General features: G+C 37.2%; 1 protein-coding gene across 1 annotated transcript in view; it reads left to right on the top strand.

Moving 5' to 3' along the window:
* LOC127218568 (melanoma inhibitory activity protein 2-like) overlaps window positions 1-16,989 on the top strand; it is a 48,111-nt gene extending 31,122 nt beyond the window's left edge. The window contains 4 exon segments of the mRNA XM_051179587.1: window positions 1,016-1,117; window positions 2,501-2,561; window positions 3,035-3,070; window positions 16,921-16,989. Coding sequence (XP_051035544.1) covers window positions 1,016-1,117; window positions 2,501-2,561; window positions 3,035-3,070; window positions 16,921-16,989 — 268 coding nt within the window.
* The last annotated feature ends 7,855 nt before the right edge of the window (window positions 16,990-24,844 follow it).

A 24,844-nucleotide genomic window follows, 5' to 3' on the forward strand; every position in this document is an offset into this window, starting at 1 on the left:
TAAGAGATTTTTTTTTATTTTATTCATATATTCTGTGGCCTTTTTCTCTATTTTTCCAATTTATTGTTTGTTTTTTTTCTTCCATTTCTTTTTTTTAATTTATTTTATATAACAAAGTCCATTTAAATGAAAACAAACATTTATAGACAATATTTGGGAATTTGGGCTTTGTTCTTTCCAGACTACTTCCTGCTGGTAACGGGCACTCTCATGGGGGATTCAAAGAAGATTCAGAAATCCTGGCTGTAGTCTGTAAGGCTTCTTTGTCCATCTTTTTTGAATGTAGAATCACCTCATACTCTGTTTCAGGCGGTCTGACTTGATTAAACCACTTTAGTCTGGATTTCTTCCATTTCTTTAAGAGATTTTTTTTTCTCATAGCATCTTTGCGGGACTGTGATATTTTAAAAAATTTTTTAAATGTCATTCTCTTCTTCATCTGTTTTGATATGTTTAGTTCTTTTTGGTGTGGAGTCCCTAGATTCTGGTTGTATCGTACTGTTCTTTCTATTGTTGGGTGTTTTCTTCTATTGCTGTCTTCCCATCACTTATTCCAGTGTGTGAAGCTGGAGTTTCTGTCTCTCTTTACCCTGCTGTCCTGGTGAATGTAGGTTGGTCAGGATTTCGATGTCTGCAACCCTGGATAATCCAAGTTCTCTTGGATATTGCTCCCCTGGCAGAGCGCAGTTGGTGGGTTTCAAAGATTAGGACAGTTTAGCATCAAGGTGTTCCTGAGGGGATAAGTGGTTCCAGTGAGTTCAGAGCAGAACCAGGAAGTTCCACAGAAGTGTAGGGTTTGTTGGAACCACACTTTGGCCCAGTGCCAAATTTCATCTTTGGCCCAGTGCCAAATTTCATATCAGAGACTCACAATTTTTTTTTTCTTTTTACTTTTTTTGCACATGGCCTTTGATGTGGTGTATGACAATTGCTTTGTGTGATACACCATTTGTTATTGTAGTTGATTATATTGATTGCATACATTAAAAGGAATGAAAAACTCTTTTTTTTAAAGGAAAATAACAGTGGAGGAAAATTGTAGATTGGAGAAAGAGGAAGAAGTTTTCAAAGTGAACAAGAGAACTAGCCATGTGAACAAGGAACTAGAGACCTATAGGTAAGACATCCTCTTTCTTATTTTGATGCTTGGCATCAGGAAGCAGTAAAATAAAATGGCTTTATTGTTTTGTTTGATCTCAGACAAGGTCTCTGTATCCCTGACCCATCCGGAACTCTTTCTGGAGGCAGACTTGCCTTGAACTCAAATATCTGCCTGCCTCTGCCTACCAAGTGCTAGGACTAAAGGCTTGTGTGCCCTAACACCACTACTCAGTGAATTGGCATATTTTTGTTTCATTACTTTGTATTTGAACTTCATGGAATTTTGTTGATATTCAGAAAATATAACAAGGAAAATTTTCTTTTTGGGGATTTTGATATATAAGTATAAACATATTTTATGTTAACATGAAGAAGTTTATAAATAGGTATGGATGTTGTGTGTGTTGGCACTGGGAGGTGGAAAAGAATGGTCACAAGATCAAGACCAATATTGGCTAAATAGTGAGTTTGAAACTAGCTTGGACTGCATGAGACCCTGTCTTCAAGAAGGATATGATGAGCAGTTAATTCAAGCTCATTCATGAAGATTTTTTCAACTGGTGAAGAATATACACAGCAAGTTTGCCATGAAATGAACAAGCCACTCTTAGAATTTTAGTAAATGCTTAGCTAGTCTTTGGTTCAGTCCTCAGTGGACCTGAGGAAACACTAGAATGTCTGTTAGATGCTCACCACAGCAACTTGAGTCATAGGATACTTCTATCAACCTTAGGAAGAGTAAGTTTGGGCTTTGTCTAAAAGGACAAATTACTTTTTTGTTTCATAAGACGGTAAGTTAGTTATACTTTTACCTCTTATGAGTTCCTCTCCTGAGCTGGGCATTGGTATCAGAGGCAGGTGGATCTCTGTCAGCTCAAGTCCAGCCTGGTCTACAGAGCCAGTTCTTGGACTGTTAGGGCTACGGAGAAACCCTGTCTTGAAGTTCAAAACAAACAAAACAAAGCAAACAAAAAAGATTTCCTTTTCTGGGAATCTGTTAATTTTACAGGATCTGAGTTAATCTTTCATGATTTTGAGTCCTGAAAATGAAATCCAGATGATCAGGCATGCTTGCATTTGCCTGAGACTTTTGTACTTAGCATGGGGGCATGGTAAGATTGTAAATGATCCCCTGAACAGGCTGCTGGAGACCTTCTGTACTGTGTAAATTTTTGTGACATTGTGTTAGGCACATCCAAGTAGTAGTACTCACATAGTTTAATTGACATTAGACCTAAGGGAGGAGAAGATGGTCATTAATACCTGTCAGTATCTCTCAAAAGAGAAGTCTTGTGGTTATAATTAAATAAGGAAGAACACTCAGTAATATCCTTGTAGCCATGTGCTGTTATTCTTTATTATATGTTAGCACAGTGGAGTAACTATTTGTTCCATGTAGACGGTGTGCAAAGGATATCGAAGAAGAATTGGAGAGAACAATTTCCTCCTATCAAGGGCAGGTATGTGTGTCAAGTGACAGCTCTATATGCAGTTAGAGCACTCTGACTGGATAGAACTGATGCAGGACTCTAGCTTTCATCACTCCTGATGTGTTTTGTGAAACTGAAATATACACAGAGAGCCAACGATACTGAAATATAATACTTCTGCAACTTCCCTTTCTTTTGGAATGAGTATTATATAGCAAAGCAATGTGTCACCATCGCAGTCCCATGTTGGGATTGTTATCTGTTCCTTGGAAACTCTAGTAGTTGATCATCTTCTGCAGTTTGTTGGCATTAAAAACACTTATGTTCAGGTTTGTTAAAAATTTCAGGAGAGAAAATCATCTGTATATGTGAAATCATGCTTTCAAAATGGTTATAGTGCTTCAGAGATGCCTAGGCAGTGGGAATTATGGTTTGGACCATGAATTTTAGTGGTGGTAATGAATTTTTTTTTATTTACGAATAATTTTAATAACTTTTTTTAGGTTATTGCTCATGAACAAAGGGCACATGACTATTGGGTAAGTTTTTAAGTCCCGTAACATATACTATTCATTTTATATTAGGTAAAGGTATAGAGGGTATTTAAAAATAATCACTTTCTATGAATTTTATTAATTTTACCAGAATTGAAATCATATTACAGGCCAGACTATAGGAAGCACTGAGAATTAATCTTTTATTTTGTGCTTTACTTGTACATTTCCCACTGAATATAATTAGTTTTAAAATCACAAAGTCTTGAGAAGGAATTTTGGGGGTTAGAGAGAGAGCACAGTATTTCAGCTCAGCACTTGCTGCTCTTCCATTAGAGCTGAGCTGTGTTTGGTCCTGAGCAAGTCAGATGGCTCACATTTGCCTGTCATTCTACTTCCAGGTTAATTTAGACCCTCTTCTGTCCTCTTAAGACACCTCCACTCACACTCGTGTGTGCATGGACACACACATAACATGTGCACATCTTCATATTTATGTGTCATACAGTTAGCACCTTGTAAGTCCAGGTATATCAGAGTCAGGAGAAACACTTATGTACATAAAACTAAGTAAAATTTTAAAACAGTTAAGTGAATTGTAACATTTTACTAGCTCAGGGTATTGTACTGAATTCCTTTTTGTTTAAAATTGATTTTATGATTACAATTGGAAAATAATTACACACAGAGAAACATCCTTTTCGGAGCAAAGGTTTGAGGCAAGGTTTCTTTCTGTATTGATGGCAATCCTGGAATCATGTCTGTAGACCAAGGTGGCCTTAGTGATGCACCTGCCTCTACCTCCTTTGTACTGGGATTAAAGTTGTGCACCATCATTACCTAGCTAAAAGAAAAATTTGATAGTAGTAAAATATATTTAAGCTATATTTACAGTGGATGTTAAGTGCATTCATTGGCTAAAGTCAATTCTCATCTATATTGCAAAGTTATTGACAGTAGAGTCCCTTTAATTTGTAGTGTGTTAGTGTTTGCTACTTATAAATGGTAAGCTTAAATTTTGAATTGATCTATCTATTGTATTCTATAATCTGTATCTGATATGTAGAGTCAACAGATTGGCTGGGAAGCAGGAAGAATAACATATGTTTGGCTTTTGTTAATGATTATTTGTGAATATTGCAGGTTCTTGGTATTTATTATAACTAAGCTGGGCATGGTGCTGCACACTACCAACAAATGCACAGATACAAATAATAACTGCTGCAATTGTGATTGTGAATTATCTCATACTTATAGTTGTGCGATATGTACAGATTGTATTTAGCTATTAAAAAATGACCTGTAATGGCATTTTGTTAAACTGTTTAGACATTTGTATTTTCCAGTATTATGGACCTAAGGACCATCCATTTCCATTGACTTTGCTCTAAAGTAGTCTGCTAGCCACTTATGATTGTATGTTTTCATCATCAAATGATTTTAGGCACTGATAATTGTATTTAAACAGCAACATTAATTGACAAGTACCAATGAAACTCCAGCTTTACATTTATGCATGTGGCAGGCATAAAACTCATTCCCTTTTTGAATAATACCTGAAAGTAAAAATGATTTATATTGACTACAATAAGTGCCAATTCTCTTTTATTTATGTATTATATTTATTTATTTTTCTTATTTTACATATGAATCCCAGTTCCTACTCCATCCCTTCTAGGTCCCTTTCTTCTACACTCCCATGCCCATCCACCAGCCTCAAATAACTTCTCCCCACTGCACATGTAGGGTGATGAGTTCCTAAATGGGTCATCTAAATCTGTCCAATCATTTGGAGTAGGAACTAGGCCCTCCCTCTTGCCTCTAGGTGCAAGGAGTATCCCTCCATGGGGAACATGCTCCAAAAGTCCTATTATGATACATCCTGGTTCCACAGTCAGAGGTTGCTTAGTCTGGCCAGGCCTTCTGAGACCTATGTTTAGGTGGTCTGAGTTGTACAAATGTTGGATTCCTAGCTATCAGTCTGGGACCCATTAGCTCCTCCTTGTTTAGGTCAGTTGTCTCTATATGTTTATATAGCCTGATTTTGTCCTCCCTCTCTGCATCTGGATTCCAGTATGGCACAGTGTTTAGCTGTGTGTATCTGTTTCTATTTCTATCAGCTTCAAGAGGAGGGCTAAATGATTGTACATAAGTTAGTCATCAATCTCCTTATCAGGGAAAGGCATTTATAGTAGCCTAGCAAATGTTGCACAAATTGTAAAATGGGATGAGACTTGTAGGTCTCTGTACATTTCTCTATAATCATTTTTTATAGAATCCTATAATGGCTCCCTCTTTTATGGTATTTCTCTCTCTCCGTGTGTTTTTCCCATCTATTCCTTCCCTGACTCAATCTTTCTAGTCTCATGTGCTTTCCTCTCCTGCCCTTCTCTTTTTCCTAGTCCCCTCTGCACTCACTGCCCCACCACTCTGAATATTCTCAGGAGATCTTGCCCCCCCCCCGTGAGAGATCATGTATGAATCACTTAGAAATGTCTGGTATCCTAGTCTCATCTCTGGCACTGTAAATTATAAGCCAGTGATCCTCTGCTCTGTGTCTAAAATCCATATAAGGAAATATGTACCATGTCCCTCTTTTTGTTACTGGGTTACCTCATTCAGGATGGTTTCTTCAAGTTCCATCCACTTGCCTGTAAAGTTCAATATTCCATTGTTTCTTTCTGGCAGAGTAGTAATCCATTGTGTAAATGTGCCACATACTCATTATCTATTCTTCTGTTGAGGGGCATCTAGGTTGCTTCTAGATTCTTGCAATTACAAATAATGCTGCTATGAATATAGTAAACAGATATCTTTTTTTGCATGGATGTGGATCATTTGGGTATATGCCTAAGTTTGGGATTGCTGGGTCCTGTGATAGACTGATTCCCATTTTTCCTTAGAATCACCATAATGATCTATAAAATGGCTGTACTTTTTTGCACTCCCGCCAGAAGTATAGGAGTTATCCTGTTTCTCCATATCCTCTCCAGCATAAGTTGTCATGGTGTTCCTAATTTTAGTACTTCTGGTAAGATGGTATCTCAAAATTGTTTTGATTTCCATTTCCTTGGTAGCTAAGGATGTTGAGTACTTTCTTAAGAGTCTTGAAGCCTTTTTGATTTCCATAATTGAGATTTCTCTCTTCAGTTCTGTGCGTCATTTTTAATAGGGTTATTTGGTGTTTGGTGACTAGTTTCTTGAGTTCTTTGTATATTTTGGAGATCAACCCTCTTTCAGATGTATGATTGGTGAAGATCTTTTCCACGTCTGTAGGCTGTCTTCCATTTTCTGGTATCTTCTTTAATTTCTTTCTTTAGAGCCACAAATTTCTTATTATATAGGTCTTTTACTTTTTTGGTAAGCTTTACACCAAGATACTTTATGTTGCTTGTGGCTATTGTAAAGGGTGATGTTTCTCTGATTTCTTTCTCTACCTCTTTGTCGTCTGAATAAAGTAGGGCTACTGATTTTTTTGAGTTTATCTTGTAACCTGCTAGTTTGCTGAAGATGTTTATCCTCTACACTCTGTTTGATGTTGGCTGTTGGTTTACTGTATATTGCTTTTATTCATTTAGGTATGTTCCTGTTATCCCTGATCTCTCCAAGACCTCTTTCACGAAAGGTATTGGATTTTCTCAAAGGCTTTTTAAGCATCCAGTGAGATGATTACATTGTTTTTCTTTTTCAGTTTGTTTATATGGTAGATCACATTGATAGATTTTCATATGTTGACCTGTCCCTGTAACCCAGGGATGAAGCCTATTTAGTCATGTTAGATGATTTCTCTGATGTGTTCTTGGATTCGATTTTCCAGTACTTTATTGAGTATTTTTGCATCAATATTCATGAGGGATATTGGTCTGTAGTTCTCTTTTTTGTTGTGTCTTCTTTTGGCTTAGTTACCAAGGTAATTGTGGCCTTGCAAAAGGAGCTTGGTTATGTACATTCTACTTCTATTCTGTGAAACAATTTGTGAAGTTATGTTATTAGCTTTTGTTGGAATTTATGGAAGAATTCAGCACTGAAGCCATCTGGCCCTGGATTTTTTGGTTGGGAGGCTTCCAATGACTGCCTCTATTTCAGTAGGGGTATTTTTAAGGTGCTCATCTGTTCTTGATTTAATTTTAGTTAGTGATAGTTATTGAGAAATTTGTCCATTTACTTTGAGTTTTTAAATTTTATGGAGCATAGGGTTTCAAAGTATGACCTGAAAATTGTCTGGATTTCCCCAGTGTCGGTTGTTATGTCTCCTTCCTTGTTTCTGATTTTGTTATTTTATGTATTCTCTCTCTGCTTTTGTGTTAGTTTGGATAAAGATTTGTCTATCTTGTTCATTTCCTCAAATAGTAAACTCTTCATTGCATTGATTTTTGTATTGTTTTCCAGGATTCTCCTTTATTGATTTTAGCCCTCAAATTATTTCCTTGCTACTATACCTCTGGGTGAGTTTGCTTCTTTTTGTTCTAGGGCTTTCAGTTTTGCTGTTAATTCTCTAATGTGAGTATTCTCAGTTTTCTTCATATGGGCACTTAGCGCAATGAACATCCCTCATAGCACTCTTTCAAGGTGTCCGATAAGTTCGCATATGTTGTGTCCTCATTCTTGTTGAATTCTAGGAGAAACCTATTTACAGAGTGACATCTCCCATCACCTTCAAAGTTGGATTATTGGGAAGTATATGGTCACAAATTTCCAAAAATATCTGTGTATGGTGTCAGGCACATTTGAATCGTACTCTGAGTCAAACAGGGCAATCATTTTCATTTTCAGGCAATTGGGAATGCATACCCACTTCCAGATACATCTTGAGAGTTGTGTTATTTACCCAGGTAAAATTTCTCTAGAGCTTGTAGCCTGCCTTCCACATTGCACATGTAAAAATAAGCACCATTCCACTCAAACTTATGACCTTCATATTTTAAAAATCAGAACTGTTTTTGGGATGAACAGGTGACTCAGCTTTTAAAAGCACATATTGCTTTTGCAGAGGGCCTGAGTTCAGTTCCTAGCACACATATTGAATAGCTCAAGGTCCATGTAAACTTCATCTTTAGAGGATCCAATGCCTCTGGCCACATTGGCCACTGTACCTTGCATGGACATGACCCCCATGTTGATAGAAAGGTAGAAAGAAAGAATAAGAGGAAGAAAGAAACACACACACACACACACACATGCCAATTTAAAAAGAAAACCTTGAAAATATCAGAACTCTTTACATAGGTGTAAAGCTGAGGGAATTCAAGGTGTGAATATTATATATGCACCTTATCCTGTTATTTTAATAAACATTTAATTTGTTGAAAAGCTTCAAAAACACCATGCTCTGTTGAAATCTGTGTAGTGTTCAGGGCACATTTAGACATAAGCTGACAGACAGTAGGATAACACGATGAGAGCTGTTGAGTGTGATTCTGACTTATGGTTCAGCTAATTGGATCTGCATTTAAGAATTCTGTTATTATCATTGTCACTATTATTATTATTATTATTATTATTATTTTCTTTTAGATGTCGATCCCAGTTCCCTCCCTCTCCCTCCCTCCCTCCCTACCTCTTACACTCTATCCCCGTTCACATGTACCCTGACCACCCTCCCATCCCATCCCCCCCACCCTAATTCCACATGTAGGGCAATGTCATCCAGGTGGGGTCATGTAAATCTGTCAAGTCATTTGAAGTAGGGACTTGGACTTCTTTCCTGTCTCTAGGTTAAGGGAGTGCCCTCTATGGGAATATGGGTCTCAGCTAGAAGGACTGCACAGTCTAAGGGACCTCAGGCAGTGGAACCAGGATGTATTCCTGGTGCACAAAATGACCTTGTACATACAACTGCTGTTTTAATTATTCCAGAGCACTCCCCATATGGTCCCTATATACTGTGCTGACCTTCACTGAAAGGAGCTATTCTCTCTCCTCCAACTGTGTTGGAGGGTCTCTTCAGAACCTAACTTTCCTTCCAGGGGGAGGAGGAGGAAGCATAGTATTTAAACATTTTCATTACTGTAAAATCTCCCTTATGTTGTCTTTTCTTCTCACTTTACCTTTAAAATATTCTGTGAGTAGACATTTGTGAATTATAGGCACTGCTTTTACTTATATTTCTAGAGAAATTTTTTTGGGTAAATAACACAAATACTTGTAATTATACACTTACTTATTTTTTTTTTAAACCGGGTAAATAATGTTAGTCCAGATATGGTAGCACATCCTTTAATTCTAGCAATTGGGGTGCAGAAGCAGGAGGATCTCTGTGAGTGTGAGGCCAGCCTCATCTACAGAGTGAGTTCCAGGCCATTCTGAGAATTGCTTAGTAAGACTCTACCTCAAAAACAACCAAACAGCAAAATCCTTTGTAGCTCCTTGTTCTGATCTGTATTCTTCTTCCACACAGTTTAAGGCAAGTGTCCACCTGAACTATGGAAATTCAGGAATCCAGAGTGCTCTCAATGACACTTTGGGTGTATGTAGCACTCAAAACTTTGTGAATTTTGAAGCATTTCATAGAGCAGATTTTAAATTTTTGATGTTCAACATGTAAGGTATATAGACACACATTCTCTCTCTCTCTCTCTCTCTCTCTCTATATATATATATATATATATATATATATATATATATATATGTTCTTCATCCTGTTTGACTCTGCCACACTTTAGTCCTAAATGAATACACAGATGGTATATTAGGTATACAACAGTTGGCTGGTGGTTGGGCTTCTTATTGGCTATCTCTGTCTTAATTATTAACCCATTTCTATAATCATGAATTTCCACCTGGTTTTGGCTTATGGGTGAATTCTCCATACTGTTACTTCTTTGGTGCACAAAATCATGACCCCTCTGCCTGTGTTTCATAGCATTCTCATCTCGTAGCCCTGCCTATATTTTCTAGCTGGCCAATCAATCAATCATTATTTTATTCATCAACCAATGAGACAAAATATATACAGAAGGACTTCACAGATCATACAAAATTGCAAACACAGTGCCAGGCACTTCCAATAAGGAATACTCAACCTACACTGGATAACGAGGAGTTATACTACATAAAAACTTTAAAGAATATATAATATAGAGCAGTGTAACATGTAACCAGCATTATTTCTTGAAGAAGCAAGATCAGAATATAGAAATATATTTTTTGTGGGTCATTTTTGTGAGTGCTTAAAGAAAGCAAGGGAAACGAAGAAAAAATATCAAAGAGTTGAAGGAACAGTTCAAGACACGAAAACTGAAATAGAGACAATAAAGAAAACACAAACTGAAGGAATGCTGGAAACAAGAACAAAATCAAAAAAAAAAAAAAAAAAAACTGGCAAAATGATCAGGAACTACAGACTCAAGAAAAACCAAAAGAATACAAGAGAGTGAAGAGAGAATCTCAGGGGCTGAAGATAAACTAGAGAAAATATATACATCGATCAAAGAAAATCATTAGTCGAATAAATCCTTAACACAAAACATCCAGGAAATGTGGGACTCTGGGTAAAGCAAAAGCTAAGAATAATAAGTGTAGAAGAAGGTGAAGAAGCCCAGCTCAAAGGTGTGGAAATCATGTTAAACAAAATCATTGAAGAAAAATTTCCCAATCTGAGTAAGGACTTGCCCATAAAAGCCTAAGAAGCAAACCCAACACCAAATAGACTAGACCAAAGAATAAAGACCCCAAAACACATAGCAATCAATGCACCTAACATACAGAAAAAAAGAAAGAAAATTAAGAGCAGCAGGAGAAAATTTTCAGATAACATATATAGGTAGACTGATCAAAATTACACTTAAATTCTCCATGGAAATTCTCAAGATCAGAACTTCCTGGGTAGATGTTCTACAAGTATGAGAGTCCACAGATGCCTGACAAGGCTACTATACCCAGCAAAACTCTCAAGCATTATAGACAGAGGTAACAACATATTTAATGACAGAGCTGGATTTTCACACTGAATATCTAAAAATCCAGCCCTATAGAAATTTCTGGAAGGAAAACTCCAACCCAAGAAATTTAACTATGCTCACAAAGACATAAGTAATAGATAATCCCAATTCACCAAAACCAAGGTTAAAGCATGGATAATATATTCACAATACCACCACTTACAAAAAATCTAAAACAAACAAGCATTAACAATCAGTGGTCCTTACTATCCCTAAACATTAATGGTCTTAACTCGCCTATGAAAATTCACAGGATAAAAGAATGGACACAAAGACAGAATTGATGGTTTTGCTGCATACAAAAAACATATCTAAGTTTCAAAGACAGACATTCCCTCAGGGTAAAGGGTTGGGAGATCTTCCAATGAAGTGGACCCAAGAAGCCAGCAGGTATAGCTATCCTAATATCTAACATGTTAGACATCACACCAAAATCAATCAAATGAGATGAAAACAGTCATTTCATATTCATCATAGGAGAAATACATCAGGACAAATTCTCAATTCTGAACATCTATGCCCAAAATACAAAGGCACCCACATTCGTAAAAGAAACTCTACTAAATCTTGAAGCTCATGTAAAACCTCATCCACTTCTAGTGGGACACTTCAGCACTCCACTCATACTACTTGACAGGACCACCATACAAAAACTTGACAAAGAAACAAGAACTAACAGAAGCTATGTCTCCATTGGGTTTAAGAGACATCTACAGAACATTACAACCAAACACAACTAATATACCTTCTTCTCAAGTCCATATTGAACCATCTCTAAAATCAACCACAAACTAGGCCACATTAAAAAAAAAACCTCACCAGATTAAAAAAAAGAAATTGTAATATCCTTATGTATCTTATCAGTCCACCATGCTTTAAAGCTAGAATTCAACCACAACACAAATCTCGAAGAAACCCTACAAACTCATGGAAACTGAACAATGTCCAATTGGACCATTCATGGTCAAGACGATATAAAGAAAGACATGGATGACTTCTTAGAATTCAATGACAATGAGGACACAACATACACGAACATATGTTAAACATTGAAAAGATTTCTACGAAGGATGGAAGTTCATTTCATAAGAGCCCATATGAAGAAAACTGAGGATAGTCACATTACAGAATTAATAGCACAGCTAACAGACTTAGAACAAAAAGAAACACACTCACCCCAGAGTAGATGACAGCAAATAATCAATTCGAGAGAACAAATCAATAGAGACAAGAAAATGATACGAAACATCAATGCAACAAAGAGTTGTTTTTTTTTTTTTTTTTTTTTTTTTTTTTTAAAGAAACTCAACCAGATAGACAAACTTTTATCCAAATTAACCCGAAAAACACAGGGAGAACACACAAATTAACAAAGTCAGAAACAAAAAGGTGGACATAATAACAGACCCTGAGGAAGTCAAGACAATTTTCAGGTTGTACTTTAAAAACCTGTAAAACCTGTACTCCACAAAATTTGAAAATTCATTGGAAATGGAGAAATTTCTGGATAATTATCACTTACCAAAAGGAAATCAAGAACAGATAAGCAACTTAAACTGACCTATACCGTCAGTGAAATATACCATCAGTGAAATTTAGGCAGTCAACGAAAGCCTCCCAACAAAATAAGACCGAGGGCCTATTGGCAGTTGTGCAGAATTCTACCAGCAAATCAAAAAGGAACTAATACCAATACTCCTCAAATTGTTTCACACAATAGAGACAAAATGTTCATTACCAAACATTTTTTTTCAAGGCCACAATTACCTTGGTACCATAGATACACAAAGACACAACTAAGACAGAGAAGGATAGACCAATATCCCTCATGAACATAGATGCAAAAATACTCAATAAAATACTGGCAAATCAAATCCAAGAACACATCAGAAAAATTATCCAACATGACCAACTAGGCTTTATCCCTGTGTTGCAGGGATAGGTGAACATACAAAAGTTGATTGATGTAATCCACCATATAAACAAACTGAAAAAAAAAACAGCGTTTACTGAAAAAGCCTTTTCCACATTCCAATACCCTTACATGATAAAGGGCTTGGAGAGATCAAGGATAACAGGAACATACCTAAACATGATAAAAGCATATATATTAAATCAACAGCCAACATCAAACTGAATGGATAGAACCTTAATGCAATTCCTGTAAAACCAGGAACAAGGCTACCCTCTCCATATTGCTTCAATATTGTACTTGAAGTTCTAGCTAAAGGAATAAGACAAAAAGTGAGATCAAGGGGATACAAATTGGAAAGGAATAAGCCAAACTTTCACTATGTGAAAATATATGACAGCATACATAAGCGACCCAAAAGTTTCTATCAGGGAACTCCTACAGCTAATAAACACCTTCAGCAAACTACCACTATACAAGATAAACTCAAAAAAAAAAATCTGTTGCCTTACTATATACAGAGGACAATGGGACTGACATAGAAAACAGAGAAACATCACCCTTTACCATAGCCATATTCAACATAAAGTATCTTGGGGTAATGCTTAACTAACAAGTGAAAGACCTATATATCAAGTACTGTTTATTTAAACCAAGAAATTTTAGAAGATACCACAAAATGGATAGATCTCCCATGCTCTTGGATAGGTAGGATAAGCATAGTACAAATGGAAATCTTACTCAAAGCAATCTACAGATTGAATGCAATCCCCATCAATATCTGCACAATCCTTCACCGACCATGAAAGGATAATAATCAAATTTATATAGAAAAACAAAACACCCAGGATAGCCAAACCACCCTGTACAACAAAGGAACTTTAGGAGGCATCACCATCCCTGACTTTAATCCCTGACTAGAGCTATATTCTTGGAAACAGCCTAGTATTGGCAGAAAAATATACAAGTAGATCAAAGTAATCAAATCAAAAATCCTGATATTAACCCACACACCTATGAACACATGTTTTTTGACAAAAAAGCTAAAAGAATACAATGGGAGCAGGAAAGCATCTTCAACAAATGGTGCTGGAACAACTGGATGATAGTGTGTAGAAGAATGCAGATAGACCCATATCTATAGCCTTGCACAAAATTCAAATCCATATGGATCAAGGACATCAACATAAATACAGCCACACTGAATATCTTCGAACAGAAAGTGGTAGGTACCCTTGAAGAAACTGGTACAGTAGATTCATTCCTGAACATAACTCCGGTAGCACAGACCCTGAGATCAACAATTAATAAATGGGAGTTCCTCAAGCTGAGAAGCTTCTGTAAGGCAAAGGACACAGTTGACAAGACCAAAAGGCAGCCCACACTGTGGGGAAAGATCTTCACCAACCTTACATCTGACATAGGGCTCATCTCCAAAATATACAAATACCTCAAGAAACTAGTCACCCTAACACCAAATAACTCTATTAAAAATGGAGTATAGAACTGAAGAGAGAATTCTCAATAGAGGAAATAAAAAAGCCTGCAAGACACTTAAGTAAGTGTTCCACATCCTTAGCTATTAGTGACATGCAAATCAAAACACCTCTGAGATACCATCTTTCTCCTGCAAGAATTGCTAAAATCAGGAACACTAATGAGAACTTATGCTGTAGAGGATGTGGAGAAAGGGGAATACTCCTACATTGCTGTTGGGATTGCAAACTTGTACAGCCATTTTGGAGATCTTCATCGTGGTTCCTCAGTAAAATGGGAATTGATCTACCACAGGACCTGGTAATCTTATTCTTATTCATATACCCAAATGATCCACAGCCATGCAACAAAAAATGTGTTTAACTATGTTTATAGCAGCATTATTTGTAATAGCAAGAACCTGGAAGCATCCTAGATGCTCCTCCAATGAAGAATGGATGAAGTAGATGTCGGACATTTACACAATGGAATCCTGCTCTGTGGAAAAAAATAACAATGGAATCTTGAAAATCACAGGCAAATGGATGAAACTTGAAGGAAACCTCCTGAATGAGGTAACCTAGTCAACAAAATAAGAACATGGTATGTATTCACTGATATATATATATATATATATATATATATATATATATATATATATTCGACATAGACCAAAGGATCGCTAGCCTATATTTCATAATGCCAGAGAAACTAGAATACAAAGAGGATTCTAAGAGATTCATACAAGTTCCCTCATAGAAGGGGAAAAGAACTAGATCTTCTTAGCGTATTGGGAGCATGGGGGATGGGAGTGGAGAGCAGGCCAGAAAAAAGGGTAGGGGAGGAAAGAAAATCACATGGGACTAGGAAGATTTAGCCTGGGGAGGGTAAGACAAGATAAAAGAAAGAAAGAGAGTGAGACAGCATGAGAGAGAGAGAGAGAGAGAGAGAGAGAGAGAGAGCATAAATGAAACATTTATTTGAAGTGGCTCACTTATAGTTTCAGAGATTCAGTCCATTTTCATCATGGCATATAAAATGCTGGCGTACAGGTAGTTGTGGGTCTGGAGAAAGAGCTGAGAATCCTACATTCTGTAGGCAATAGGAAGTCTACTGAAATTCTGGGTGGTATTATGAGCATAGGAAACCTTTAACCTTGCCACACAGTGTCACCCTCCCTCCAAATGACCATACCCACCCCAAATCCAAGAAAGACAACCTTCCTATCATTGGCACTCCCTTTGAAAGTATGTGGGCCAGCTACATTTAAACTGTCACTCACTAGCACTAGAAGTTTATAATAATATCATTGCAAAATTCATTTTGTCAACTCTAGAAACCCCCAAAGTCTAGCACAGTGTCTCAACAATGTTAGAAAGTTCAATGTTGCTTCTGAGAATCCTTCAATCTCTTAATTGTAATCACCCATGAAAATCAAAATCAAAAAGCAGATCATATACTTCAAACATATAATTGCACAGGGTATACATCAACATTCCAAATAAAGAGAAGAGTGAGGAAATACTGGGCCAAGGAAGACCAAGAAACGAATGGGCAAACTCCAAACTTTCCATCTCCATGTGATGTCAAAATCCTCTTAGATCTCCAACTCTATTCAGCTTTGTTGACTGCAAGCCACTTCTTTCTATTGGGCTTGATGCACTCCCTGTTAGCAGCTCTCCTTGGCAGATATTCCATGACTATGTCATCTCTACCATCACGTTTCTGTGTATCACTTGCATGACTGATGCTGGAAAAGGTCAGAACAAGGCATCAGATCCCCTAGAAGTGCAGTTACAGATGGCTGTGAGCTGCTATGTAGTTGCTGGGAATTAAGCACAGGTCCTATGGAAGAGCCAACTGGACCCTTAACATTGAACCCATCTCTCTAGTCCTTTCTTGTGAAAAATTTTAAGCATGCCAACTAATGTATGTATTGAAGGTTAGATTTGTTCCTTGGTAAGGGTTTCCTATATCTGGCCATAATAAAAATTTACTCTCTTTCAAAGCTATCATCTCATTGTTCTTAATCCATTTACATATAACCTGTTTTGCTGTAAGGGCTATTATGCAGGCAAATGTCAATGGATTTGTTAAAGCCTACCAGTAAAATAATTTGGGTAATTCTTAATTAGTTATGTGATTTAATCATTTCATATTCAGTAGATTGTATTTGTCAGGACCTCTTCAATTATCACTCACTACACACAGAACCTGGGAAAGATGTGTGTCTACTCTAGGTATTAAATGAAATAATATTAAGAAAGAAAAAATTCAGAAATTTAAATATTCATGTGTATTTCTTGAGTTACCTATAAGTGTACTTTTCTCAAAAAGTATATGATGTGAACTTAGGGAAAGTTTGGTACATGTAGAAAACAGGTAGTGGATGCTGCATCCTGAGTTGCCTGAAAGGGCAAGTTTGCCTAAGAGCCAGCTGGAAAGGTCAGCAGCACATTGGAAAAAGTTGTCAGTTCTGGTGAAATTTCCATAGATGTCAGGCTATTTTGGGGATCCTAAAGTGGAATACTATTGTATTCCTGTTGATTTCTTCCCTGTCCTTGCAGGAGAGTGGAAAGTGTGAATGGCATTTGGATCTGGAAATGGTTTGGAAATTACTGAAAACTGGAAATTAGTGAGAACTAATGAAGTTTTCCTGATTTAATTTTTCTGTCTAGATAGGCCAGTATTCTCCAAGTTGGAATCCAAGAAGAGTGCCACCAAACAAGACTCTATGGTTAGAATGGGAAATTGAATTCTACCCATGGATCCGTACCTAGCTTCTTGGTTTTATTAGAATAATGCTAGAACAACCTTGAGATATCAAAATATTAATACAATATAATTTTAATTTATGCTAACATTTTCATCCTTGTGTTGTAATGTTCTGGAAATAGTATAAATCACTAGCCAAGTTTTGATTTTTTTTTTAACTGCAATCCCAGCATTTGGGCATGGTGAGGCAGGAGGAAAGTAATTTCAAGGCCACTGTGCTCTATCTAAGAAGAACTTGTCTCAATAAACCACATAGGCTGAGGAAATGGCTTATAAGTTAAGAGTACTGGCTGCTCTCTTAGAGAACCTCACTTTCATTCCTAGCACTCCACACTCCTTCTTCACTCCAGTTTCAAGTGATCTGTATCCAATTCTATCCCTCCAGAACACTGAGTGTTTGTAGTATTCATGCAGACATATGTTCATGGAAAACACCCATTCCTGGGTGGGACTAAAAGAAAGAGACCATATATGTCTTATTTCAATAAGTACAACTTTTAAATGGACATCAAAGTTTCTGTACATTCTGTGCACTATTTCATATTTTCTACCTTCTAATCTTATTTGAATCTTAAAAATATTTTAGATTTTTAAATATAGCATTAATTTGGATCAAGTAGAAATTATAAACACCTTAACCATTTTCTTTTTTTTTTAATTTATTTTATATAACCAAGTCCATTTAAATGAAAACAAATATTTATAGACAGTATTTGCGAATTTGGGTGTCGTTCTTTCCAAACTGCTTCCTTCTGGTAAGGGGTGCTGTTATGGGGGATTCTAAGAAGATGCATAAATCCTGGCTGTAGTCTATAAGGATGCTTTGTGCAGCTGTTTTGAATGTAGGATCTCCTGGTACTCTGTTTCTGGCGGTATGGCTTGACCAAACCACATTAGTCTGTAAGAAATCCACAGCTTTTCATTTTCTGTGGAAACAAAAATAGAAATCCTTCTCCCCAGTAATTTGTCCTTGAACTTAAATTTTGGAGTCAAAGTATTTTTTTTATTTAATTAATTTTTTTACATGTCGATTGCAGTTCCCACTCTGTCCCTCCCTTCCTCCCTGCCTTACATCCAACCTCCCTTCCTTTTACCCTCTCTGCCCTCTCACTCGCACCCTAACCACCCTCCCCTCCCATCCCCCACCACAATTAAATATGTAGGGGAATGCCATCCAGTTGGGGTCATGTACATCTAACAGGTCATGTGAAGTAGGGACTAGGGCTTATCTCCTGTCTCTAGATTAAGGCAGTTATCACTCCATGGGGGATGTTTAAGCAAGGTCCTTTGGTGCAGCAGTGATACATCCTGGCTCCACTGTCTGAGGTCCCTTAGACTGCTCAGTCTTTCTGGCTGAGACCCATATTCAGGTGGTCCTGAGTCAGTCCCATGCTGGCTTCCCAGCTATAGTCTGGTGGTCTGTTAGCTCCTCCTTGTTCAGGTAAGCTGTCTCTTCCACCTGTGTTTCTGTCACCTGGTCTTGTCCTCTCCATCTGCAGTTGTGTTCTAGTTTGACTCAGTGTTTATGTATGGGTATTTGCTCCTGTTTCCAACAGGTATTCCATGAGGGCTCCATGGATAAGTTGTTGATCTCACTCTCAGTAAAGGACATTTATGGTAGCCTTTCCATGGATGCTCAAATTGTTAGTTGGTGGCAGTCTTGTAGTTCTCTAGACCTTTCTTTGTGTTCAATTTTATCTTCAAACCAATATTGGCTCCTCTCTCTCTCTCTCTCTCTCTCTCTCTCTCTCTCTCTCTCTCTCTCTCTGTTTCTCCTGTCTTCTATTCTTAACCGGGCTATATTTTCCTGGTTGCACGTGTTTTCCTTTCCTACCCCTCCTTTTCTCCTACTTCTCTCTCCCTTCACTGCCCCCGTTCCTGCCACTTCCCCTGTGCTCTGGGAGACCAAACAGCATCTTAACCATTTTCATTTCCTGTGTGTTTGATAAATGTGTAAGGTTATTTTTTTCTTTTTCTTAAATATAGGGTTTCAAAGTAGCAATGGTTCCAGTCATGGAAGTCACTCTATTGACAAGGCTAGCCTTGAAGTGACAGAGATAAACCTCCCTCTACCACCTGAGTTCTGGGATTCAATCCCTCTAGCTCAACTTCCTGGTGTATCTCTAGTTTAAAAAGTATCTGTTTTGATCTTCATGAACTATAATTTTGTTTGAGACTGTGCTAGGTGTGTTACTACCATGCTTAAAGATTTCTGTTGAGTTTGTAAAATTAGTTAGGACAGAAAAAAAGGACATCCTCAACCCATGTGGAAGACTGAGCCTGTTACCATTCTTGCTTCAACATCATTGAATGCTTTCTTCTTTGCCTGCCACTCCCTGGAAAGGAGCTGTGAATCAAGCCACTACACAGACTAATGATTGTGACTCTGTTACAGAAGGCAACTTTTCCAAACTCTGGCCCTGCTGAATGCAATGTGGCTGTCCATGGCTTGACTCCTCCACTGGTGGCCAATGTTTCAGGCCCTAGAGATCATGGATGACCTGCCATTCCACAGAATCCAAGAGGCCAGAATACACCACCACCTCATCCAGATGCTCGAAAGTATGTCCCATCAAAGGGATTTGCAGGCCCAAGGTTTCCTCCAAAGTCAGGTAGGCTTTTTAAAAGGCCCTTATATTAATAAATATGTATCTGTGTGTTCCTTCAAGTCTGGTTCCTGTTACTATGAGAAACACTGGCCAGAAGCAACTTGTCATGGCTCACAGGTAACAGTCCAGCAGCAAAGAAGTCAAGGTTTCACCTTGAACTACCTTAGGGAATTTTGAATTTTAAATGTACTGTGATAGTTCAGAAGATCATCAAATTTACAAGCACTTTTTTTTCTCCTCAAGGCAGGGTTTTTCTATAGCTTTGATCCTGTCCTGGAATTCACTCTGTAGACCAGGCTAAGCTTGAACTCACAGAGATCCACCCATCTCTGCTTTCCAATTCTTGGATTAAATGCCTGTGCCACCAATACCTAGCTAAAAACTGGTTTCAGGTCAAAATTATGCATATATCATTTTATAGAAATGTGTACTGAGGCTAATATTTACATTAATTACTTATATTTTGTCTTAAGATTACTGGCTAAAGTGTTTAAAAGTATTTCTTCTAGGTAGTTGTTCCCACATTATCATATTTAAAATCTAAGATCATATTAATTATTTGCTGAATTCATTGAAATTTCTTCTTACACTTACATTTTAAAATAAAAGTTATTGCTTTTACAGCATACTTTCCTCTTTGGAATCAGAAGTTTCTACACAATAAATCATGTTTTAAAGTAATAGAGAAGAACCAGCTTAGTTACCCCTTCCTGTTCTCTTCCCTCATATCTATTCTTAACCTTCCAAGAGTATGACATGTATTTTCTTTTGGAAGTTTTGTAGTTGTCCTTGTCATTACAGAAAATTTATTTAGGATATCATGCCAGGATCACTGATTTCAATGTTACTCTTGAAAGTTTTACTTCATTGAAATATGTCTTGAGTGTATTTACTTCATTACAATAAGTCTTGAGTGTATTCCTGAAATTGTTGGTGTTGTTCTTATGAATCCCATGTAGGTAAGAAGACCACTTTAAATATCAAGATTATTTGTAAGATCAAATATTGTGGTGTGAGTTTTGTTTACCAGTATGGGCTGTATTTTGTGGTTTACCGTCGGTGCCATACAGGATTTCAACCTCCACTGTCCTTTACTCATCTCTTGCAACAGGGTAGAATGTGTACAACCTGAGGGGCTTTCCACTTAGCCTTCTCCCAACTTCTGGGTTCTTCCCCCACCCTCTCTTTTGAGAAGTAGAAATGAACTCTCTCCATACTTGATTCTGCCTTCCAACAATCTGCCCCAGAACTTCCACAAACACAGGAGACCTGACCATTTCTCTGGCGGTCATTTCTTCTCATTTTCAGTTCAAGATCACTTTTGTTACTTATGTGATTATATTGTTGCTCAAATTGCAGCTTAATGGAAACATATTGTCAGGATAGTAGTTTGTAGAAAAGATGATTGAAATAAGAATCTTATGAGTAAATCATTTCCACTTCATTTTATTCTGCATAGTGTATTTTACTTTGATTATGTCATCCATAATTGTGGAAGTTTTATACAGGCAATCTCATAATTGATGTATCTTAAACTCAAAAAGTTGTTTCTTTATTCCAGAAATGTGTTCACCATGATTGTAGGCAAAAGTAAATGTAACTGTGTGTTTAATCAAATGAATTTTAATTGATTTAAAGCATTGTTTGTCTTTGGTATTACTGAAACCAGCCAGTTTCCCAAAAACATTTTCCACTAAATTAGTCTTTTCAACTGTGCAAAAATTAGTCCTTCAAAAGAGAATTTTGTGGGACTGGACTGATGGTGACTCATTAGTTAAGACTGGAATCTAGTGCAGATAAGAGGACATGGTCTCGGTTCCTAACATCCGCATGGCAGTTCCAATCCAAGGGAATCCAATGGCCTCTTTGCCTACAATTTCACAATGTATGTATGTGGTGCTTACCATTATATTAAGTTCACAGATATTCATGAAGTATACCAACATGAATATAGTGCACGAAGCATTCATTGTTGCAAAAGACATACACGTAGTGCACTAAACATGCATGTAGAGCACAGGCATGCATGCAATGATATGCACAATATGCTTGCCCATGTTATAAAGCATACAAGGTATGTACCAGCATGTATGTAATGCTCTATACATGTATGTATTTCATGGTTGTGAGTATATAGTCCAGAGGCATGCAAGTACACAAAATATTTGCATACGTAAATTACAGAAAGAAAACTAAAAATAACAAAACAACATAAAATAACATAAAATATTTATCTTTTTCTTTTTTTAACGTAAATTAACCCATTTATTAGAGGCAGGGGTTCTCAAGCAATAGCATTTCTGCTGGTCTTTCAGTTCCTTCAGTCTTCTGATGGCAGACTTCACTGTGACTGTAGAAGTAGATTGTATGTCCGGGCCCCACCTGCCACTGAATTCATGCAGGAACCACAGTGCCAGATGCCAACTGCTCATCTCATAATCTTGGTCTTACCACAGAAGGAGCAAGTGTACTTGGCGTGCTGGTTGATTTCAATTTTCTTCACCATTTTCCGGAGGGAGGCACCATAGCGGGTCCCGTATTTCCCGATGATCCTGACCATCTTGGCGCGTTTAGCCATGTAGCTGGAACCTAAGCCCAAGCCCGGAGAACACATTTTTCTTTTTTCTTTTTCATTCTTTCTTTCCTTTCTTTTTTTCTATTTATTTATTTAATTATTTATTTTGAGACATGGGACAGGGTTTTTCTTTGGCTTTGGAGGCTGGTCCTGGAACTAGTTCTTGTTTATGAAGCTGGTCTCAAACTCATTTAATCTGCCTGCCTCTGCCTCCCAAGTGCATGGATTAGAGTTATGCACCACCATTGCCTAGCCAACATTTGTGGATTTTCTGATTTGAGTATCTTACAAAGTATGCACCCTACTACTTTTAGTTAGATATAAATGACCCAAAATAAAGCAATACATTTTAAAACCTTAAATATGTTTTATACTTGAAAGAAAGACAGGATATTGTCTAATTGTCTAATGAATTTCAGGATTTTCTTTTGTCCACTGACTAGTTTTAAGGTTCAAAACCAATGGTTGTGTGTGTGTGTGTGTGTGTGTGTGTGTGTGTGTGTGTTTTAGAGACAGATATACAGAGAGAGAGAGCATGCACAAGCAGACACAGGCATACCCAATTTCATGCTGGATGTATGGTGATTACTTAATAGTTGTAAGATAATTTTTCTACAGTAGGTTATTTAGAGAGCTCAGGGTCTGAAGCTGACACAGTGAGTAATTCCCCTATATCCTGGCAGTTCTACTGACTGGTTTCTTATATAATTTCTTGATGGGAGATGCCATTATGTATATATGTTTCTCATACTGGTTAATAATAAAGCACTGTTGGCCAATAGGAAAGGAAGATAGGAGGGACTAGGAGACAAGGAGAAAAGAGGAAGTAGTAAGGAGGAGCCAAGATGGAGAGTTGGGAGAAAGCAGTATGCCAGCTGGCTCCCCGGTAAGAGAAATACATAGATCAGCAGAAATGGGTTAATAATTAAGATAGAGCTAGCCGATAAGACACAAGTAACCGGGCCAGAAGAATTATATCTAATACAGAGTCTCAGTGTATTAATTAGGGCTGGCACGGCGACGGGACAAGACCAGCAGTGACATGCGAAAAAACCGTACTCCTTACAATTTCTGGTTCTCTCATTTTGACTATCTAGTTATTGATTTGTTTGTTTCTTAATGACAGGGTTTTTGTGTGTGTAGCTTTGCTTGTCCAGGAACTTTGCTGTGTTGACCAGGATTGTCTTGAATTTGGAGCCATTCCTGTTTCTTGCCATGGAGTGCTGGAATTAAGGGTATGAATCTCCATATATTTCGTTTCATTCTTAATGTGTGAAATGTTGCTTGTTTTCTGTGTGTTGCGTTGAGAGAGCTGACACCATGTAACTTTCCTGAGGCACCTCTTTCTGAGGTAGGGACTTGAAGTGTCTTCAGACTTCATGTTCTTGGTCTTGCATACTGATAGGAATCTAGGGTGAGACCTAACTAATGAATTTCCCATCAGTGGGTTGAATCGGTGATTTTTCTCTATTCAGTTGGATTTTGCTTAGGTGTCAAGGGACAGCATAAGAAGTCATTCTCTTGCACAGAGCTGTCATAGTGACTAGAATGGTTACCTAGTGTCATTGGGAACACTCAGTGGTCAGGAGGTGTTTCAGCTCCAGACAAAAAGCAAAGCTTAGTACTGAACACACTGTTTCCCCCTGTTCTGTTTCTACATTTTTATAACATGTATTTCTACCTCATCATTCCCATTTTATTCTTGACTGAGCAGATTTAAAAGAACTTACGACTGGTATTTATTTACAATAAAGTTTTATATTGAAACTGTTGTAATCTTGACATCATTATATCTCTGTTTCAACCTGTTTTGATTCTTTTTCTTCCTGGACCACTATTTTACCGTCTGTTAGCTATTTCTATTCCCAAAATGCTATTAATTTTACCTTGCATAAAATCATGCATAATGGTTCTATATCTGACCTAAAATTACAATTCAAGAAATCGAACTCATGATTTAAGGGCTAATTCTGGCCTGAAGTAATCACATACTAAATTTCAGTCCCTTTCTCTGTGAATCCTAGAGACCCAGTTTTATGCTATGTCATAATTTTCTCTTAGCATCAAGACAAGAGCCTGAAAATACATTTAGATTCCCTTACACTTTGGGGAATTGAAGTAATAATGGGAAGGTTTAAAGCTCAAGAAATTGAATCAAGCATTTATTTTCACCAATACAAATGTATAATCATAGGTTAAATGAGTAACATTCTCTGCTTCATCTGCTTTTAAAAACAAAACAGAAAAGCAATATATAATCCTTACAAAAGTAGACAATGGTAGATACAATGGAAAGCATCTGTTCAGAAGTGATGTTAACAACTCTTCAGAGGATGCTTCCATGTGGCTTGTGTCCTTCAATTGCCTTTTAAAATATAGATTCTTGTACTGACAGCATATTGTAAATTTATATAGATTCACGAACATATTTTTAAAATTTTTTTTTCATTTCACATAGAAACAACATATTCTTCTCACTCTCCTTCTGCACAATGACACACTTCCACCAATAAGGCCTTCTATACCAATACC

Source organism: Phodopus roborovskii, unplaced genomic scaffold (assembly GCF_943737965.1).
Source record: "Phodopus roborovskii unplaced genomic scaffold, PHOROB, whole genome shotgun sequence".
Classification (NCBI taxonomy): Eukaryota; Metazoa; Chordata; class Mammalia; order Rodentia; family Cricetidae; genus Phodopus; species Phodopus roborovskii.